Raw genomic sequence first — 16023 nt, forward strand, 5'->3', positions numbered from 1 at the left:
CCTTGGTTCAAATCTGTTTGGTTTAAGGAAAGAATCCCGAAGCATGCTTTCATTCTTTGGCTTACTATTCAGGACAGATTAACTACGCGAGATCGATTAAGACGTTGGGGACTAAATGTTCCGAGTGAATGTTTATTATGCGCCTCAGCAGATGAATGCAAATCCCATTTGTTCTTTGTTTGCCCTTACTCCTCTGAGGTTTGGCTCTCTTTCTTTGGTCATTCTGGTTTAAATCCTCCTGCCTTGTTTGAAGACATTGTCGATTGGGTTCGTTCTTCTTCCCAGAATAAGAAAACTCGATCTATTTGTAAAATCATCTTCCAAGCGGTTGTTTATGCGTTGTGGAGAGAAAGAAACTCAAGGCTTCACACCGACGTCTCTAAATTAGCTACGTTACTTGTTAAAGAAATTCAACTCCTCATCCGGGCAAAGCTTGCCGGTCTCGACCGTCTTCATAATAGCACCAATCTAAATTTAACTTCTCAAAGTGCTCCGGAAACCTACCTTGCCTCTTGGTTTGGTTCTTTTCAGCGGTAGTCTATCTCTCCGAGCTTTTGATTCCTCTCCTTGCTTCACTTTAGTTCTTGTCTTGTTTCACCTTAAATTTTAATCATTTTCATGTTTAAAGTGTATTCTCAAATGTCCCCTCTTTTTGAGGTTTGAAGAAAATGAATAAAATATATATTTAAAAAAAACAAAACTAAAACGAACTAAAACGAGATCTTGAGACTGTATAAGATTTTCTTTGGTTGGTAAAACAATTTACGTAACAAAAGTCATGAAATTCACAGTTGGGTCAAATAAATTATACTCAAAAAAGATTTAATTTTACTAAATTCCCTTAAGGATATATATGGTAGTAAAACAAAAACATCAACTCAGAGAATGTTTGTTTTGTTAAAAAGTGTAAAAGTGAGAAAGAGACTTGTCAACAACAAGAATAAAAAAAAGGAGACTAAAATGTAATAATAACAACAAACATGTCAACAACAACAGTCTGAAACCTCAAGCAAAATTTGCTTTGGTACTCTTCTTACCTGTCAATTGAATTCTTCTTCTTCCTCCTCTATATTATATTTTCTTTTCATTTTAAATAGTTTTCCCTCTCCGACCAAAAAAATAAAATAATTTATCCTCACAACACTTTCTTCTGGTCCTTTCTTTGCTTCCTCTTCAAATCTTCCCTCCTCATCTTGTTCAAAAAAGAACAAATTACGAAACTTTCTTCTTGACGATATTTCAAAATCAAGATTTGGTTAAAGGGTCCTAGTTTTTTTTTTTGGTTCTTCTTGCCTGGTTCTTTAATTCTTGATTCTCATTAATGCTCATGGGTTTTATATGAATACTCTGAAAGCTCTACAGGCTCCTTTGAACAGTGAAATCTGGATCCTTTTATACCGACAGAGGAAGAAGATCTCATATGGCAAACAAGATTAGTGAGACTGCTTCCAAGATGGATGATTATGAAGTTGTTGAGCAGATCGGAAGAGGCGCTTTTGGTTCTGCTTTTCTTGTCATTCACAAGTCCGAGAGACGCAAGTGAGTTAGAAGATCTCGATTTTGTAGTTATATATATGTTGTTCTGATCTTGCTTGAGATCAAAATATATGGCTTCTTCTTTTGTAGGTATGTGGTGAAGAAGATCCGTTTGGCTAAACAAACAGAGAGATGCAAGCTTGCTGCGATCCAAGAGGTTCAATATCAGTTGTGAATCTTGATTTTATCCTACGATGATTCTTGAAAATCAAGATTGTGTTTAATTTTGTTTGTTATCATGCAGATGAGTTTGATATCAAAGCTTAAGAGTCCTTATATTGTGGAGTACAAAGATTCATGGGTTGAAAAGGTGATATCTTCTTCTTGTTCAAAGCTTGTAATCTAAGCGCAATTCTCGCATAAATTCTAAACTGTTTTGCGATTTTTTGGATTGGATTATGCAGGATTGTGTATGCATTGTAACTAGTTATTGTGAAGGTGGAGACATGTAAGGCAAATAATTTCGTATTCAAGTTTTATGTTCTTTGTTATTCTTTGGTGGTGGTTTGCCTAACTTATTTTGGTAAATGCAGGACTCAAATGATAAAGAAGTCAAGAGGAGTTTTCGCGTCGGAAGAAGTAAGCTACCATTAAAGAATCTTATTTGGTCTAAAACAAATTATGAGTTGATATTGAAACTAACTAAGAATGATCTTTGTTCTTCTCTGTAGAAACTCTGCAGATGGATGGTACAGCTACTGTTGGCTATAGATTACCTCCATAACAATCGAGTTCTTCACCGTGACCTTAAGGTAACTCAACTTCTATCACTCTCTATGCTTCTTTTGCTTCAATGATACAGAGCATCCATTGACACTACAATTCAAAATTTTCCAGTGCTCCAACATATTCCTCACCAAAGACAACGAGGTTCGATTAGGTAACAAACTCAGACGCCAAATCCTCTCTATATTACCTCTTAAGAAGTTGTTTTAGATCCTCTGTCTTAATATTCTCTTTTCAGGTGACTTTGGCCTAGCAAAACTTCTTGGCAAAGATGATCTTGCTTCCTCGGTAATGCTCATATTCCATTGGGATTTTATCGTTTTTCGCCTAAGTATTTGTGAACCATTTTCTTGTTTTTGTAGATGGTTGGAACTCCAAACTACATGTGCCCTGAACTTCTTGCAGATATACCTTATGGCTACAAATCTGATATTTGGTCTTTAGGTCAAACACACAATCCTAATTCCTAACTTGTAATTTCTTAAATTTATTGTTCTTGGTTTCTCATAAAGATTTTGGCTTTACAGGTTGTTGTATGTTTGAAGTAGCTGCACATCAACCGGCCTTCAAGGCTCCAGTAAGAACTCTTTCCCGTTTTCGAAGTGTTAAATCCGTAGTTCCTTTCGAGTTTCTAAAAATGTTATTTCTTGTTTGGAAACAGGACATGGCAGGGCTCATCAACAAGATTAACCGCTCTTCACTTTCTCCTCTCCCGGTCATGTATTCCTCTGCATTGTAAGTATACAAATACATTTACTTTATTACTGAAAAGAAGCTTTTGAATGTTAAAACTAAATAAGCTTTTGAGTGTTAGTGTTATGAATTTCTAATATGTTAATGCAGAAAAAGATTGATCAAAAGTATGTTGCGCAAGAATCCTGAACATAGACCAACTGTGAGTTGTTGAGTTCCATTTGTTTCTTCTTCTTTTACGACATTACTTCCGCGGTTTCTTCTAACTTTCTTACATGGGAAATGTCTATATAGGCTGCAGAACTGTTAAGACATCCTCACTTACAGCCATATCTTGCACAATGCCAAAACCTGTCTCCAGTTTTCAAACCAGTTGTATCCAAATCAGAACACAACACCTACGAAAACAGAACAGGTCTGCCCCCCAAGACCAAATCGATAAAAACACCCATTAAACATAATCAAGAAGCAGAGGAAAGAGAGAAGAGAAACAAGAATTCAAGTTCTTCTTCAAATGACAAGGAGAGACCAGCAAAGAGCCAAGAGATGTCATTGATAAGCACACTAACGCTGCTACGCGAGTTTCAGAAGAAAAGTCCGAAAAGTGAGGAGAGGGCAGAAGCATTGGAATCTCTGTTGGAGCTTTGTGCAGGTTTACTTAGGCAAGAGAAGTTTGATGAACTTGAAGGAGTCTTGAAACCTTTTGGAGATGAAACAGTTTCATCAAGAGAAACCGCGATCTGGCTTACCAAAAGTCTCATGAATGTAAAGAGAAAGCAAAACGATGATGAAACCAATCTTTAAAAGGAGACACTAACCACAACTTTCATGTAACCAACCACTTTGTGTATTAAAGACATTGATCGAAAAGAAATGAAGTTTTTGATCAGATTCATAAAAACTGAGAGAATAGTGTTACTATTATCAAAATATTAGTGTATTCAATTATAATATCAGTGCAATAACTTACACGATGAGATAATACATCAAAATGGGTTATTTGTCTTAGACTCTAAGAAACAAAATCAGAACAAGATTAAAGGGTTTTGTTATACATATATCCCCTTATCATATGTTCCAGGAACCCTATATATAGTTTTCTTTTACTGCAAGAGAAGAGCCAAGAAGGCGGAGAATGATGCAGCAACGATGGAGCCAACCACCGGGAAAGCTACGTTGGTGGCGGAGGAAGCACCTGGTGATGGTGCAGGAGACTCCATTGTAGCCGCAGTGACTGAGCTCACTAACACGGCCGAGATAAATAGGGCCACAAAGATGCTGTTGAAGTTCTTCATCTCCATTATTTCTTGTGCTTTTTGTTTTTGTTTATATTTTTTTTCGGTTTTTTGTTTTTATGTATATGTGATGCCTTGAAGGTGAAGATGGTGAAGGTATATATATTATAATCAAAATGTGGAAGGAGAAGGTGAGAGGTCTTCAAGGTCTGCCATTGATTAGCAAGACAGGAGAATTTAAGGAATTTTCTAATTTTTTTTTTGTTGCTAAATTTAGGAATGATAACATAGCAAAAAATAAACTAGAGATGTAATTTTTCTACGAAAAGTTTGAATTGGTCTTTGAAAATTTAGAGATTTAGAGTGACATTTGCCATATATTGAGCGACTTAGTAAGATTGAGTTACTCTAGTCTACTGCTGCAACATGAGACGTTAGAGATATTATTCCTTTGAATTAAAAATGAATACTCATTTGTTTACACTGATTTCAGTCTTTACAGATACAAAGAGACTACTACACTCCAGAGACTGTTTTATCTCTTTGGGGAGGCAATTATTGCATATAACATCATTAACCTTACAAGCTCATTGTGTCAGGCAAACTCAGCTCCAGAAAGTAAAGACTGCAACAAAACCACATAGATAAACACATCATAATCGTAAACTATACTACATATCAGATACATCACACACACATTTCACCAGCACAAATCTCTCGTCTATTATGTGGACGAATGGTTAAGAGATACCATTTTCTAACTACTAGGTTGAATCCTAGAATGCAACTTCTATCTCACAGTCTCAACTATGTTTGAAAACAAGTAGACTTATGAATATCAGGTGTTAAGTTTTTGGAAATACTTACCTCGCAGACATACACGCCATGCCAAAAAACACAGCCTTCACAGCTTGTTTTTGTCCCGCATAATCAAATGCCAAAGGAAGCATTTCGTGCAACGTTAGGAAAGCCATGATTCCACCAACTGCATCATACAAACAACAGTTTTGCATTGATACGCTTTACATCCCATTGTTATAATTTAAACTTGAAGTATCTATTTGCTGCAGAATTTCTACTCACCAGCTCCCAACAAACCTTCAAGGATTTCTGGACTTAAGCTTCTTGGGAAAAGATAGGCTGCATCGTAAGGAAGATGGATTAAAGCAGAATTTATGATACTCTCTCAAAATTCATAAGAGAGGAGGTGTTTGTAAAGAAGAAGCAAAATGAGCAAAGAAACTGATGCAACTTACCCACGATAATTACACCAAGAGGCTCAGCTAAGCCAGAGAGTGTTGCCAACTTGAATGCCTGCCATTTGCTGTCACGTGCATAACATCAATATGAGATGAATACAACCACGGAGTACATAATGAACTGCATACATCCTATCATAATAATCAACCATGTTGTTACCTCTCTGTTGCAAAATAAATAGGAAGTGCAACTGCAACACCCTGAAAATATCAAATCATAGCAGAAAGAGAAGCATGTTAGATCAGAGAAATGAACAATTTAGTTGTTTACTGTCTTTCAGATTAGTTTATAATGGAAAAAAGACTGTCAAACAGGAAACGCAGCAAGAAATACGAGATGATATCTTTCAAAGTTTCTTATAATAAGATGAAATCAGTAAGGCAGTAGATATGATACGCCTTCAAAAATTTGTAAGGGTTACAGAATCTGTACCTCGGGAATGTTGTGTAAAGCGATTGCCAAAGCCAGATTAACACCAACTCGCATACCCTGTGAAGTAGAATACAACAATCACAGATTGTTAAAGTCATGAGAGAGTATAGAGATAATTTGTAATGCTCCCTAAAATTTTCTGTTCATAGTGTTCCTTAACCCTCACCTTAATTGATCCGAGAAATACAGCCATCCCTTCTGGGAAATTGTGCAAGCTTATGCCTATAGTTCAAGGAGAAAAATATGAGAAATACATGAAGAGATTAGCTAAAAACATCAAAATCAAGAAATTTTTATAGAAGTCTAACAAACATGATACTTCCTGACTGAATCACATTCATAATTTTATTGTGCTGTAATATATTGACTAGCTTGCTAAATATAAGAGTTCAAAGTTGCACGTCCACTCTAGTTGCATAGAAGAAAGTTTAATGGCATTGATGCAATGGATTTGAGGAGTCATTGTAGAAACAACTAGCCAACAAAATACAGATTAAACTAGATAACTCGACAAACAAACTGAAGAGATGGTAGCGAAAGTTAGTATACCAATAGCTGTAATAATTCCACTAAATAAAACTTGCTTGCGCTTCTTCTTCATCATGTCCTTACCTCCTTCGTCTCCATTTTTCTGTTATCAACAAATATGCCAAAGTTTCATGATACTACATAACCAGAAAGTCTTTGAAGAAAAACTCGTTAAAAAGAAAAAAAAATACAGTCGTGCCTTTCTTCGTTTCGAGTCAGTAGAAGGACCAACTGTAGGTTCAGGTATGAATTTGGCAATACACGCAAAGAATATCACACCACCGAAAAACTGCATCACTAGAGAACTATATTACTTTCAGTGTGAAAATAAAAAGATCTTAATTGAAAAACAAAACCACTGAAGTAGCCAGATGGACAGAAGTACTAACCCAGAGATTGGCTTTTAAGAAGCCAATAGAGTTAATAGCATTATGAGCCAAATCCAGGAAAGATATGCTCAACATCAGACCAGCTGCAAAACCCTGTAGAAAGGACTTGAAATCATCAGATAAGTAACCTATACAACATGGATCGAAATATTCCCAAGTGAAAAGCTTTGTACAAAAGAATGTTGGAAGGGGAACACAACTCTAGTCTTAGCACCCTATAAAACTTGACAACAAGAGAATAGAGCAATGTATAATGAAACTTGGCTCTGTAAAAATACGGGAACCCTGCTTTACCAGAAAACTAACCAATATTACAAAACTAAAGGCCTCCTGTATGATATTTGAGAGGATATGGGAATACATATTAGGACTTAAAGAATGGAAATCAGATGTTAGCGTCGTCACCTGTAGAAGTCCAAGCATCTTCATATTGGGAGTCTCACTAAGAACTACGAAAAGAGCACCTATGAAAAATTAACATGAAATTTCAAATTAAAAGGATCAACGATTCCTTATGTTCAGTAACAACACCACATATCCTCAAATCTATGAACACAAGATTAGCATTGCAATTTGGTAGCAGCATCCCAGAACAAATTTGATTCCTACACTAAGATAGTAAAACAAAGGCAAACACTAATATGAACCAATCACCAATTCAGCAGAAGCAAAATTTGCAATTCCAGAGAAGTGGGAAGAATTGAGCAACCAACCTAAAGAAGTACTTAATCCACCAACGAGGGATAGACCAAGCGCAACGAGCATCTGAGAATCCATTGGTTCTATCTGAATACGATTTGAAAAGCTATAGAGCTTATCGACGTCTCAGTAGAAACAAAACCCACAACCAAACGATTCCTAAAGTGGACTTGTAGAGAAATGGTGTATATAGACGATGAGGAGAGAATATCTAAACCCGAAGGAAGAGATAGCTTCAAGGTGCTAATCGAATTTCAAAAGAGGAAACTGGAAACCCTAATCCATAGCTTTGCTTTGGCCTAGTGAAGCATATTAGCATCCCTGTGTGTCCCTTGCCTTTCGTTTTCTACCTACCCACCATAGCTTCCTTTCTCCTTGTCCCCCTGCTCTGTGTTGACTCGATTTTTTCTCGGGTCGGTTTAACCCGGATACCCATCTACTAGTTTCTTTTTATAAATTACCAAAACTCTATCAAAGTTTAGCTGAAATTATGTAACGTATCGAAACTTTCATTTGGTAAAATCACGTCCCTTACGTTTAGGAAACTTTTAACAAAGACCTCAAATCAATTAGTCAATACAATAAAGCTTATGCTATATATTAATTCCCATAAATTATTAATGCGTAAGACAGTACAACAAGAAGAAAACAAAGACGGATCATTCTTGGTGTTCGACATCAGAAGCAGCATCCTCTTCCTCATGATCAATACCACAACAAGGGACATGACCATTCCCGAAGGCCTTGACATGGTCTTTAAGAGACCTCTTGTGCTTGAAATCCGACTCACATGAGCAATACCATAGCTTCCCACAGTTCTTCTCGTGCGTCCTCCAATCTCCTTTGACCGCAAAAGCTTTCCCACATCTACGACAAGCAAAGGGCCTCACACCGTGCTTCCGCTTGTAATGTGTCTGGAGCGTACGGAAGTCCTTGAGCGGCCTTGCCCTTGGGTGGTCTATGTTGTTCTTGCACCCCGGTGCACAGCAGTAGCATGGCAGCTTCAGCATCGCCGTTGGTTGTGTCCCTCTCAGCGACTCCGGTCCTTTTCTGTATTGTGACCCATGTCCCCACATGTGCATCTGATAACAATATAATTTTATCATAATATTAGAACATATTTTCGTTTGCTGAAACCGTATATTTAATTTTATGATGATGACAAGTAGAATTCAGATTAACACCCAAAATGAGCTTGAAACATATGCTACGTTACTATGAACTATCCCACCCTAATTTTTTTCCCAATACTTGATCCTTCTAATTAAAGATATATCATAGAGATAATTAATGTAAATATTCCAGACGTTGAAAAAAAAAAATTAAAGTTATATGATTGTTTAGGTTTCGATAGGAATAAATATCATAAAAATAAATCTATGTTATTATGTAAAGATTTAAAAGAGGTACAAAACAATCTGCAAAACATTTATCACCCTCTTTTTCTTTTACTTTTTAGGGTAATGAGTGTTGTGTAGTAGAAGTGCGCAAACATCAAGAGAGGCAATACAAATGGAAGAGGAAGAGCTAGTACTGATCATATTTTAGGGTCAGCTAGAAAGAGTCATGAGTGTGAAAAAAAGACTGTTGGTTAAAGAAGATCTTCTTGATTTTAAACCTATTGATTGATTTTAGTTGATCTTTTCATAGCCATCAATCCATCGTACAGCTGATGCCTTGTACCATCAAATAAAAAGTTAGTCTCGACTAATAATAGTAATAGTTATTTTGAAAAGGTCGTAGTTACTAGGGATTTTCTCATGATGAAGGTTTGAAAATATACGACCAGGAAAATAAGAAAAGTAAAAATGAATTAAGATCCATTTTCAAGAACCAAAAAAAAGGTCAACTTTTGAAAATCATTCTAGGGAAAGTAGCAACTAATGAGAGTTAGGGTTTATATATTGGATGAAATGATATATCCTTACTTGCATGTTGTTATATCTGTTGAAGGTCTTGAAGCATAGAGGACAAGTGAACTGTGTAGGACCCATCAGAATCTGAGAAGGAGTAGGGATCCAAAAGTGATGAAGATGATTACCCCTTTGTAAGCCACCATGACCATCATCATGATCAGAAGCACGAGCAAATTCTACTCCTTGATCTTGATGATCATGATGCTCTTGGTCGTCCGTGGAATCAAGGACCACATCGCTGCTGCTGCTTCCACCATCACCGAAGTTTGGTAACCCTAGATGAAGATCCACAGTTACTTCATTATGATCAAGCTCGTGATCAAGAAAATTTGAATTAGAAGAAGTTTCTGCCGTCGTCTCCATGAAATAGTACTCATGATGGTGAGCAATAGGTTCTTGATGCTTATGAATGGGGCTTAAGCTAAGGAGAGGGAGAGCTTCTCGAAGTGGAGGAGAGTCAGGTGAAGTAGGGTTATGATTTGTGTTGATGTTTGGGCTAGTGGTATGGTGAGGGTAGTAGAAGTTGCCATGAGAGTCGTAGATGCGTGAGAGAGAAGTGGAATAGTTGAAGCTATAGTCATAGTAGTCGACGTATCCATTGTTGAAAACGCAAGCTGGTTCAGACATTAATGATAGAGAGAGTAGGAAAGAAGGCAAGATATCTCTAGCTGATGGGTGGGGTATGAGTTAAAAAAACCAGTGAAAGCTAGATATGCATGTATATATGGGGTTTCTGTATGAGTGAGTATATATAGAGATGAGTTTTGTGATGTGACGAAGCGGTGGAGAATAGCATATGATAATTGATAGAAAAGGGTACGGAGAAGATAGTAGGTAGAAAAGAAACAAGGAGAAAGTTTGAAGAAGGGAAAATAAAACTTATTAATATCTTGGGACTCGAAGTGAACGCACTTATGTATTATTAAATCTTGGATTAATTGGATTTTGAATACATTTTTGAAACATAATTATAAAAGTAGTACATTTACTATTTATAATTAGCAAACTAATACATTTTTACTATTTGAACACTATTTAGACACTATTAAAAAACCCTTTAAATCTAATAACTATAATATTAATCAAAATAAATTTGTTTTTAATAAAATTTCAGTTACATAAAAATCTACATTTTTTCTCTATAATTTGATATGCATTTTATTCTAATAATTTATAATATTTTTCAAACAAATTTTGATACGTCCAGCTATCCTTATGTACAGTTGTGTGTCGCTGTACGGAAAATCATCCGTACAGCGGTCTATATATACGTATAATTGTACGTGTACAAATGTTTTTCTTCTCTATATATGTATATTTGTTTATGTGTAAATATGTGTTTTTGTAGTTGTTTCTCTTTGTACAAATATTTTATGTACAATAATGTGTTGCTGTACAGTTGTCTATATGTACAGATACCTGAAATAGTAAAATTGTACTATTTTGCTAATTATGAATAGTAAATGTACTACCTTTATAATTATGTTTCAAAAACGTACTAGTTTGCTAACAAACTCTTAAATCTTCATGAAACATAACAACCATATAAGCAATAGATTATTATTATTGTGATCACATAGTATAAGATCGGGGATAAAAACCGGACGTGTGCGTGTAAATTGGTGTACCATAAGATTTTCTGAAGGGAGAGTGCCTCAAAGTTACGGGTTTAGATTTTGCTGTTGGAAATAATCTGATTGACATGCTTTGATCCATGCATGACTCCATGGCCCAAAGGGGGTAGCCAAAGGCCAAAAACCTTTGGGTACGTAGTCCAAAAAAAAGGAGGATAGATCATCTAAATATATTAGTATGGATGGATTTAATCATCATATATATGAAAGAAACTCTACCTACTGTAAATATTACTTATAAGACTTGACAAGAAAGATATAAAAATGCAATTCCCATTACATAGTCTTTTGAATCTATTGATTATGATCATTGATCGAATTAAATTTATATGAATCATTAGGTTAAATGTTGTATAGTTCATATGTATTGTCGTTGGTTTGATTAGCTTGAGTTTTGATACCAATAACAGCTTTTAAACTGAGCAAAGGAAAATAGGAAATAATCCATTAGACAAAACATAGTATGGAAAGGATAAAAAAAGTGGACAAGATCGACAATCAAGGATAAAAGTTTGTCTCCTTTAATGTCTGTAGAGTGAATTACAAAATGTATGTAGAGAAAGTTAGAGAGAGAGAGAGAGATGAAGCATAGCATAGAATCAAGATGATAAACATTTTGGGTTTGTGGGGAGATTGATCGCGTTGGAAAAAGAGATGGTCGTGATCCAGGACAGCACTTGCGTTGGTGGCCTCATCTCTATGTCGGCTCGGCTTCAGAAACATATTACTTGGAAACGCCAAATCTTTATTCAATTATTTATTGACATAACATTTAGTTAATTAATGAATTTCTACAAGTAAAAGGTAACAATTGGTCAATATATATATATATATGGTCTGATGTTTAAACCCTAATTTTTAAGTTCATGGAATATTAGAAGTTAGCTGATCACTTCATGCATCCATAGCATCCAAAAACCCTAAAACCTAAAAGATGGTATTTGTACATATACTTCAATTTTAAAGTGCATGGATTATAAATTTTATTTGGATTCTGATGAAGAAGAGTTGGTTATACAAAAAAAATAGTAGTATCGACGACGTCGTAAGATGTTGTCGTAGTAAGATGCGACATTGTAAGATGAAGGGGGTCAAAATAAGTGGGTTTGAACAGCGAAACTGGATTGGTCGCAATGTATGAACTCGGAAAGATTGGGCCAAGAAAGTCAAAATAAGTTAGAGAACATGTTGATTTGCTATTAATTAGTTCGAATTAGACTGTAGATTAATAAACATTAAATCTAGTACATGTTCCCGAGCAAGCACGAGTGTGTGTGTATGTACATGTGTGGATTTTTGTATTATATGAACCTTGTTTGCAAGTGCATAAGTTCGTTTCTTTAATCTCTCTAGCGTGTCTGATCATGTGTATATGTTTGTTTCTCTCTTCTCAGACATTTTTATCTATATATGCACCTCGTGTTATTTCCTTTTTTTTAATATAAAAAATGTTATTATCTTATACAATGTAAAAGTCTTTTTGATGTTATGTGCATGTCTGTACGTAGTATATATGTTCTTCCAAACTATTTGCTTTGGGATTGGCCATGGTGTTATATTTATATTTTAAATCTTGTTTTAGAATTTTAAAGTTAATTAAATGTTAACTTGAATTTTATTTAAAGATCATTTTCTTTCATAAAAAGCATGGAAAAACATGATTTTTTCACATTTCTAAAAGTTTACCCTTCAGTAAGTTAATTGAATATTGAATATATATAGAGGGGAAAAGGTAAAAAACAAAATATCGTGGCCTGAGAGATTCGAACTCTCGCGGGGAAACCCCATGTACTTAGCAGGCACACGCCTTAACCACTCGGCCAAAGCCACTTTTTTGCTTTATGTATTCTTTGTCAATATATATACGATAAACTATTCCATACAAACAACAAATTTCGCACGAAGGCTGATCCAGCAAGATTATCTTAATGTATTAAAGCCCAAGAGTGTATAAGCTCAACAGCCCAATTTATTTTCTTCTCTAACTGTAACGCTTTTTTTTTGTTTTTTTTTTTTCTATCAACAAAGATTTCGAAGTCACGATTTCGATTTTCGAATTCGAAGGCTCAGAGAAGAAGAAGAAGAAGCTCCTGGAAACTTCCAATCGAATTGATCATCTAATTACAGGCGACGTAGCAAAATACTCTGCGTTGGCGATAATGTTCTACAGAGGGTAAGCCCTATAATTATCTCTGATTAGTTCGCCGATGATTTGATTTCATTAGTTCCTGCAATTAGGGTTTCTTTATATGTGTTTTTGTAATGGTTTCAATTCAATCCAAGAATCACTTCAGTTTCAGTTTCTGTTAATGTTTTATCTGTTTCCGTTTCCTTTATTTGTTCTGTTCTGTCGGAAAATTTTGACCTGTGATCTCTCTGAATGGGTTTTGTAGTTAGGCTGACTTTGATTTAAATAACAAGTTTTTTTTTGAATTCAAGAGAGTTATGAAATATAAGCTGTGATAATGTTGTGGTGAATGTAGATATGGAGATGGTCCTGATGGGCGTGAGATGGGACCTAAGCGTCAAAGAATGATTGATCAAGGTCCTCCTGGACCATTCTATGGACCTCATCCTGGTTCTGCTTATATGTATAACCCTTATGGGTTTGTTGCTCCTCCTCCACCTCCTCCTTTTCCTGTTGTTCGACTCCGTGGTTTACCCTTTGACTGCGCAGAGCTTGATGTTGTAGAGTTTTTCCATGGTTTAGATGTGGTCGATGTCCTGTTTATTCACAAGAACAATAAGCTTACTGGAGAAGCCTTTTGCGTTCTTGGTTATCCCCTCCAGGTCGATTTTGCTCTTCATAAGAACAGGCAGAATATGGGAAGGAGATATGTCGAAGTTTTTAGGAGTACGAAACAAGAGTACTATAAGGCCATTGCTAATGAGGTTGCGGAGTCTCGTGTCCATGGTATGGCTAGTGGGGGTGGTGGAGGTGGAGTTGGCAGTGGAGGCGGAATGAGTGGTGCAAGTTCACCTCGCAGGCACGTGCAGAGGGCTAGATCGAGTGATGATGGGAAAGAGAATATTGAGCATACGGGTATCTTGAGATTGAGAGGATTACCGTTTTCAGCGGGAAAGGAAGACATACTTGACTTCTTCAAAGATTTTGATCTGTCAGAAGACTCTGTTCATGTTACTGTTAATGGTGAAGGGAGACCCACTGGGGAAGCGTTTGTGGAGTTTAGGAATGCGGAAGAGTCACGAGCTGCAATGGTCAAGGATAGGAAGACGCTTGGGAGCCGTTACATAGAATTGTTTCCTTCATCGATTGAGGAGTTAGAGGAGGCACTATCAAGAGGAAGGTGATACATCATCTCCCATGGTACTTTCATACCTTGTCTAAATGGTTATCCTAAGATCACAATTCCGATGCATTGATGATGGTTCCGGTTTTGATGTACTATCTATCTGGTCAAGAATACTAGTTTTATCCATTCTTTAGATTTTGTTGTGCTGTATTGATCAAGATTTTCATGCACCTGCAATCAATAGAAGTAAGTTTTGAAATCAAAATGGGTGAATGATCTTTTGATTCACTCGTGTTGTTATCGCTAAGTTGGATTGTAACATTAGGCTTTACTGAAGTTATGGAAAGAGAAATCTTGATTTGATACTCTTTGTCTGTGAGAGACATGTTGTTATACCGTCACCGTCTCAAGGTCGTCAGAAACCTTGAAAAGATGAATCGTTTTGGACTCTTTGTAGTATTTGTAAACAGACTAGTAAAAGCAATTTGTCTTCATTGATACTATAGTTTGGTGAGAAAACAAAAACAGTGTGGAGCATTGTTCTGTATATATGTTCTTTGTTACTCTGTTAGTTTTTTTATTTTTGTGTAAGGGTATGAATCGATTCTCTTAGCATTATTATTTATCTGTAGGGACAAAAACATTGGACATATGTGTTATCAATAGACAGTATAATACAAATGGTAGCATAGTTGTTACTTGTTAGGTGTTGTTTCTTGCCCTTTTTTCCACTTCGACTATCACATCTACAACTGACCATGCAATGCTATCAGAAAAATGAACGGCTGGATCAAACTAAGCGTTAGAACGATTCTGCAAATATATAACTATGCAAGCAGAAGAAACTTTGGGTTTATCCAATTTTAAACTGCATCTCATGTCTTTGTCATTCTGCCTACCTTCTTTGTACACATCTGAAGGGGAGTCTGATAACACTCTTTTTTTTAACTGATTGGAATAATTTTACCTTTGCAAACTTTATCCAAAAGTTACGAATGTTACGTTTACATCTCAAGCATATAGAATCCCGAAATATGCATCAGTAAAAACTGCAGCAAGCTTGAGTTGAATTACATACTCATATCAATGAAGTTCTACTTTTGCTTAAAAGAGAGTCACTCTTAACTCCAATGACGATGATAAACAGAAACACCATCCGTTTGAACATTTTGGCAACTAGTAACGAATGACAAAATGGATTGAAGCTTAATTAGTTTTACATCTTCGTAGCCTTTGTCTTGGACGTTGGAGATGGGTTTTGGAGATATCATCTCCAACTTAAGTATGCTTTTGTGGCGGGACATCCATTCTCGGTTCTTGCCTTCTTGGCCTACTCTCATGTTACACACCATAGTATATCTTATATTAGTGTGTCACTGTACGAAACATATGCAGCCTTGTGTATGCTTAACATTGAAGGGGAATCTTTTATTTTTTCTTTTCCTTTTTTTATATTATTAAATTGTTTGAGTTGAGCAATACCAAAAATAATTGTATATACATAGTAGCCACTAATTTGAAAATAACTGAAATTGTATAATAGTTTTCAAATAGTTGGCAAAAGCTAATCATTGATTATTTTTGTAAAGAAAAGTCTACAAATAAAAAATAACTAATCATTTTGATGTGTAGAATAACATTTGCTATAATGGAAGAGTTAGCGATGTGTGTGGCCGAAGGTGAGTTTTGCAATATCTTCTTCTTCGGGATAAAAAAGAGTG

At 35.8% G+C, this 16023-nt stretch overlaps 4 protein-coding genes and 1 non-coding gene across 6 annotated transcripts; 2 read left to right on the forward strand and 3 right to left on the reverse strand.

Annotated features, from left to right (window-relative positions):
- Positions 1-1094: 1094 nt before the first annotated feature.
- Positions 1095-3963, forward strand: LOC17893279 (serine/threonine-protein kinase Nek6). Its single transcript, XM_006297668.2, has 13 exons — positions 1095-1539; positions 1627-1693; positions 1781-1846; positions 1941-1984; positions 2070-2115; positions 2208-2288; positions 2374-2416; positions 2501-2550; positions 2625-2706; positions 2790-2839; positions 2924-2997; positions 3106-3157; positions 3250-3963. The coding sequence occupies exons 1-13, from the start codon at positions 1421-1423 to the stop codon at positions 3757-3759; spliced, it is 1284 nt and encodes a 427-aa protein (XP_006297730.1). The 5' UTR covers positions 1095-1420; the 3' UTR covers positions 3760-3963.
- A 654-nt stretch (positions 3964-4617) lies between these two features.
- LOC17892141 (zinc transporter ZTP29) lies at positions 4618-7877 on the reverse strand. Its single transcript, XM_006298234.2, has 12 exons — positions 7513-7877; positions 7205-7263; positions 6800-6892; positions 6610-6699; positions 6432-6513; positions 6049-6104; positions 5883-5939; positions 5610-5650; positions 5447-5514; positions 5274-5330; positions 5058-5175; positions 4618-4815 (listed from the first exon to the last, which is right to left on the reverse strand). Exons 1-12 carry the CDS (start codon positions 7574-7576, stop codon positions 4770-4772), a joined length of 831 nt encoding a protein of 276 aa, XP_006298296.1. The 5' UTR covers positions 7577-7877; the 3' UTR covers positions 4618-4769.
- A 216-nt stretch (positions 7878-8093) lies between these two features.
- Positions 8094-10087, reverse strand: LOC17893294 (zinc finger protein WIP4). The gene is made up of 2 exons (XM_006300134.2): positions 9427-10087; positions 8094-8580 (listed from the first exon to the last, which is right to left on the reverse strand). The coding sequence occupies exons 1-2, from the start codon at positions 10039-10041 to the stop codon at positions 8158-8160; spliced, it is 1038 nt and encodes a 345-aa protein (XP_006300196.1). The 5' UTR covers positions 10042-10087; the 3' UTR covers positions 8094-8157.
- Positions 10088-12796: 2709 nt separating this feature from the next.
- TRNAS-GCU lies at positions 12797-12878 on the reverse strand. The gene has a single exon. It is a non-coding gene; the product is annotated as a tRNA-Ser (tRNA).
- A 171-nt stretch (positions 12879-13049) lies between these two features.
- LOC17893936 (heterogeneous nuclear ribonucleoprotein H2) lies at positions 13050-14670 on the forward strand. 2 transcript variants are annotated; one of them, XM_023786959.1, is made up of 2 exons: positions 13050-13221; positions 13532-14670. In XM_023786959.1, exons 1-2 carry the CDS (start codon positions 13208-13210, stop codon positions 14358-14360), a joined length of 843 nt encoding a protein of 280 aa, XP_023642727.1. In that variant the 5' UTR covers positions 13050-13207; the 3' UTR covers positions 14361-14670. The 2 variants fall into 2 exon arrangements, with proteins under 2 accessions (XP_023642727.1, XP_023642728.1); XM_023786960.1 differs by lacking the exon at positions 13050-13221 and having other exon boundaries at positions 13612-13701; positions 13788-14670.
- The last annotated feature ends 1353 nt before the right edge of the window (positions 14671-16023 follow it).

Source organism: Capsella rubella, unplaced genomic scaffold (assembly GCF_000375325.1).
Source record: "Capsella rubella cultivar Monte Gargano unplaced genomic scaffold, Caprub1_0 scaffold_3, whole genome shotgun sequence".
Classification (NCBI taxonomy): Eukaryota; Viridiplantae; Streptophyta; class Magnoliopsida; order Brassicales; family Brassicaceae; genus Capsella; species Capsella rubella.

What these genes read in the sequence shown, in the direction of transcription:
- LOC17893294 (XM_006300134.2), bottom strand. Translation starts at nt 10,041, where the DNA reads ATGTCTGAACCAGCTTGCGTTTTCAACAATGGATACGTCGACTACTAT. An exon ending in ACAGATATAACAACATGCAA is followed by an intron (nt 8,581 to 9,426) that starts GTAAGGATATAT and finishes TATTGTTATCAG; the next exon opens with ATGCACATGTGGGGACATGG.
- LOC17892141 (XM_006298234.2), bottom strand. Translation starts at nt 7,576, where the DNA reads ATGGATTCTCAGATGCTCGTTGCGCTTGGTCTATCCCTCGTTGGTGGA. An exon ending in TCTTGGTGTAATTATCGTGG is followed by an intron (nt 5,331 to 5,446) that starts GTAAGTTGCATC and finishes CTTACGATGCAG; the next exon opens with CCTATCTTTTCCCAAGAAGC. An exon ending in ATGGCGTGTATGTCTGCGAG is followed by an intron (nt 4,816 to 5,057) that starts GTAAGTATTTCC and finishes GTTTTGTTGCAG; the next exon opens with TCTTTACTTTCTGGAGCTGA.
- LOC17893279 (XM_006297668.2), top strand. Translation starts at nt 1,421, where the DNA reads ATGGCAAACAAGATTAGTGAGACTGCTTCCAAGATGGATGATTATGAA. An exon ending in AAGATTCATGGGTTGAAAAG is followed by an intron (nt 1,847 to 1,940) that starts GTGATATCTTCT and finishes TGGATTATGCAG; the next exon opens with GATTGTGTATGCATTGTAAC. An exon ending in GAGTTTTCGCGTCGGAAGAA is followed by an intron (nt 2,116 to 2,207) that starts GTAAGCTACCAT and finishes TCTTCTCTGTAG; the next exon opens with AAACTCTGCAGATGGATGGT.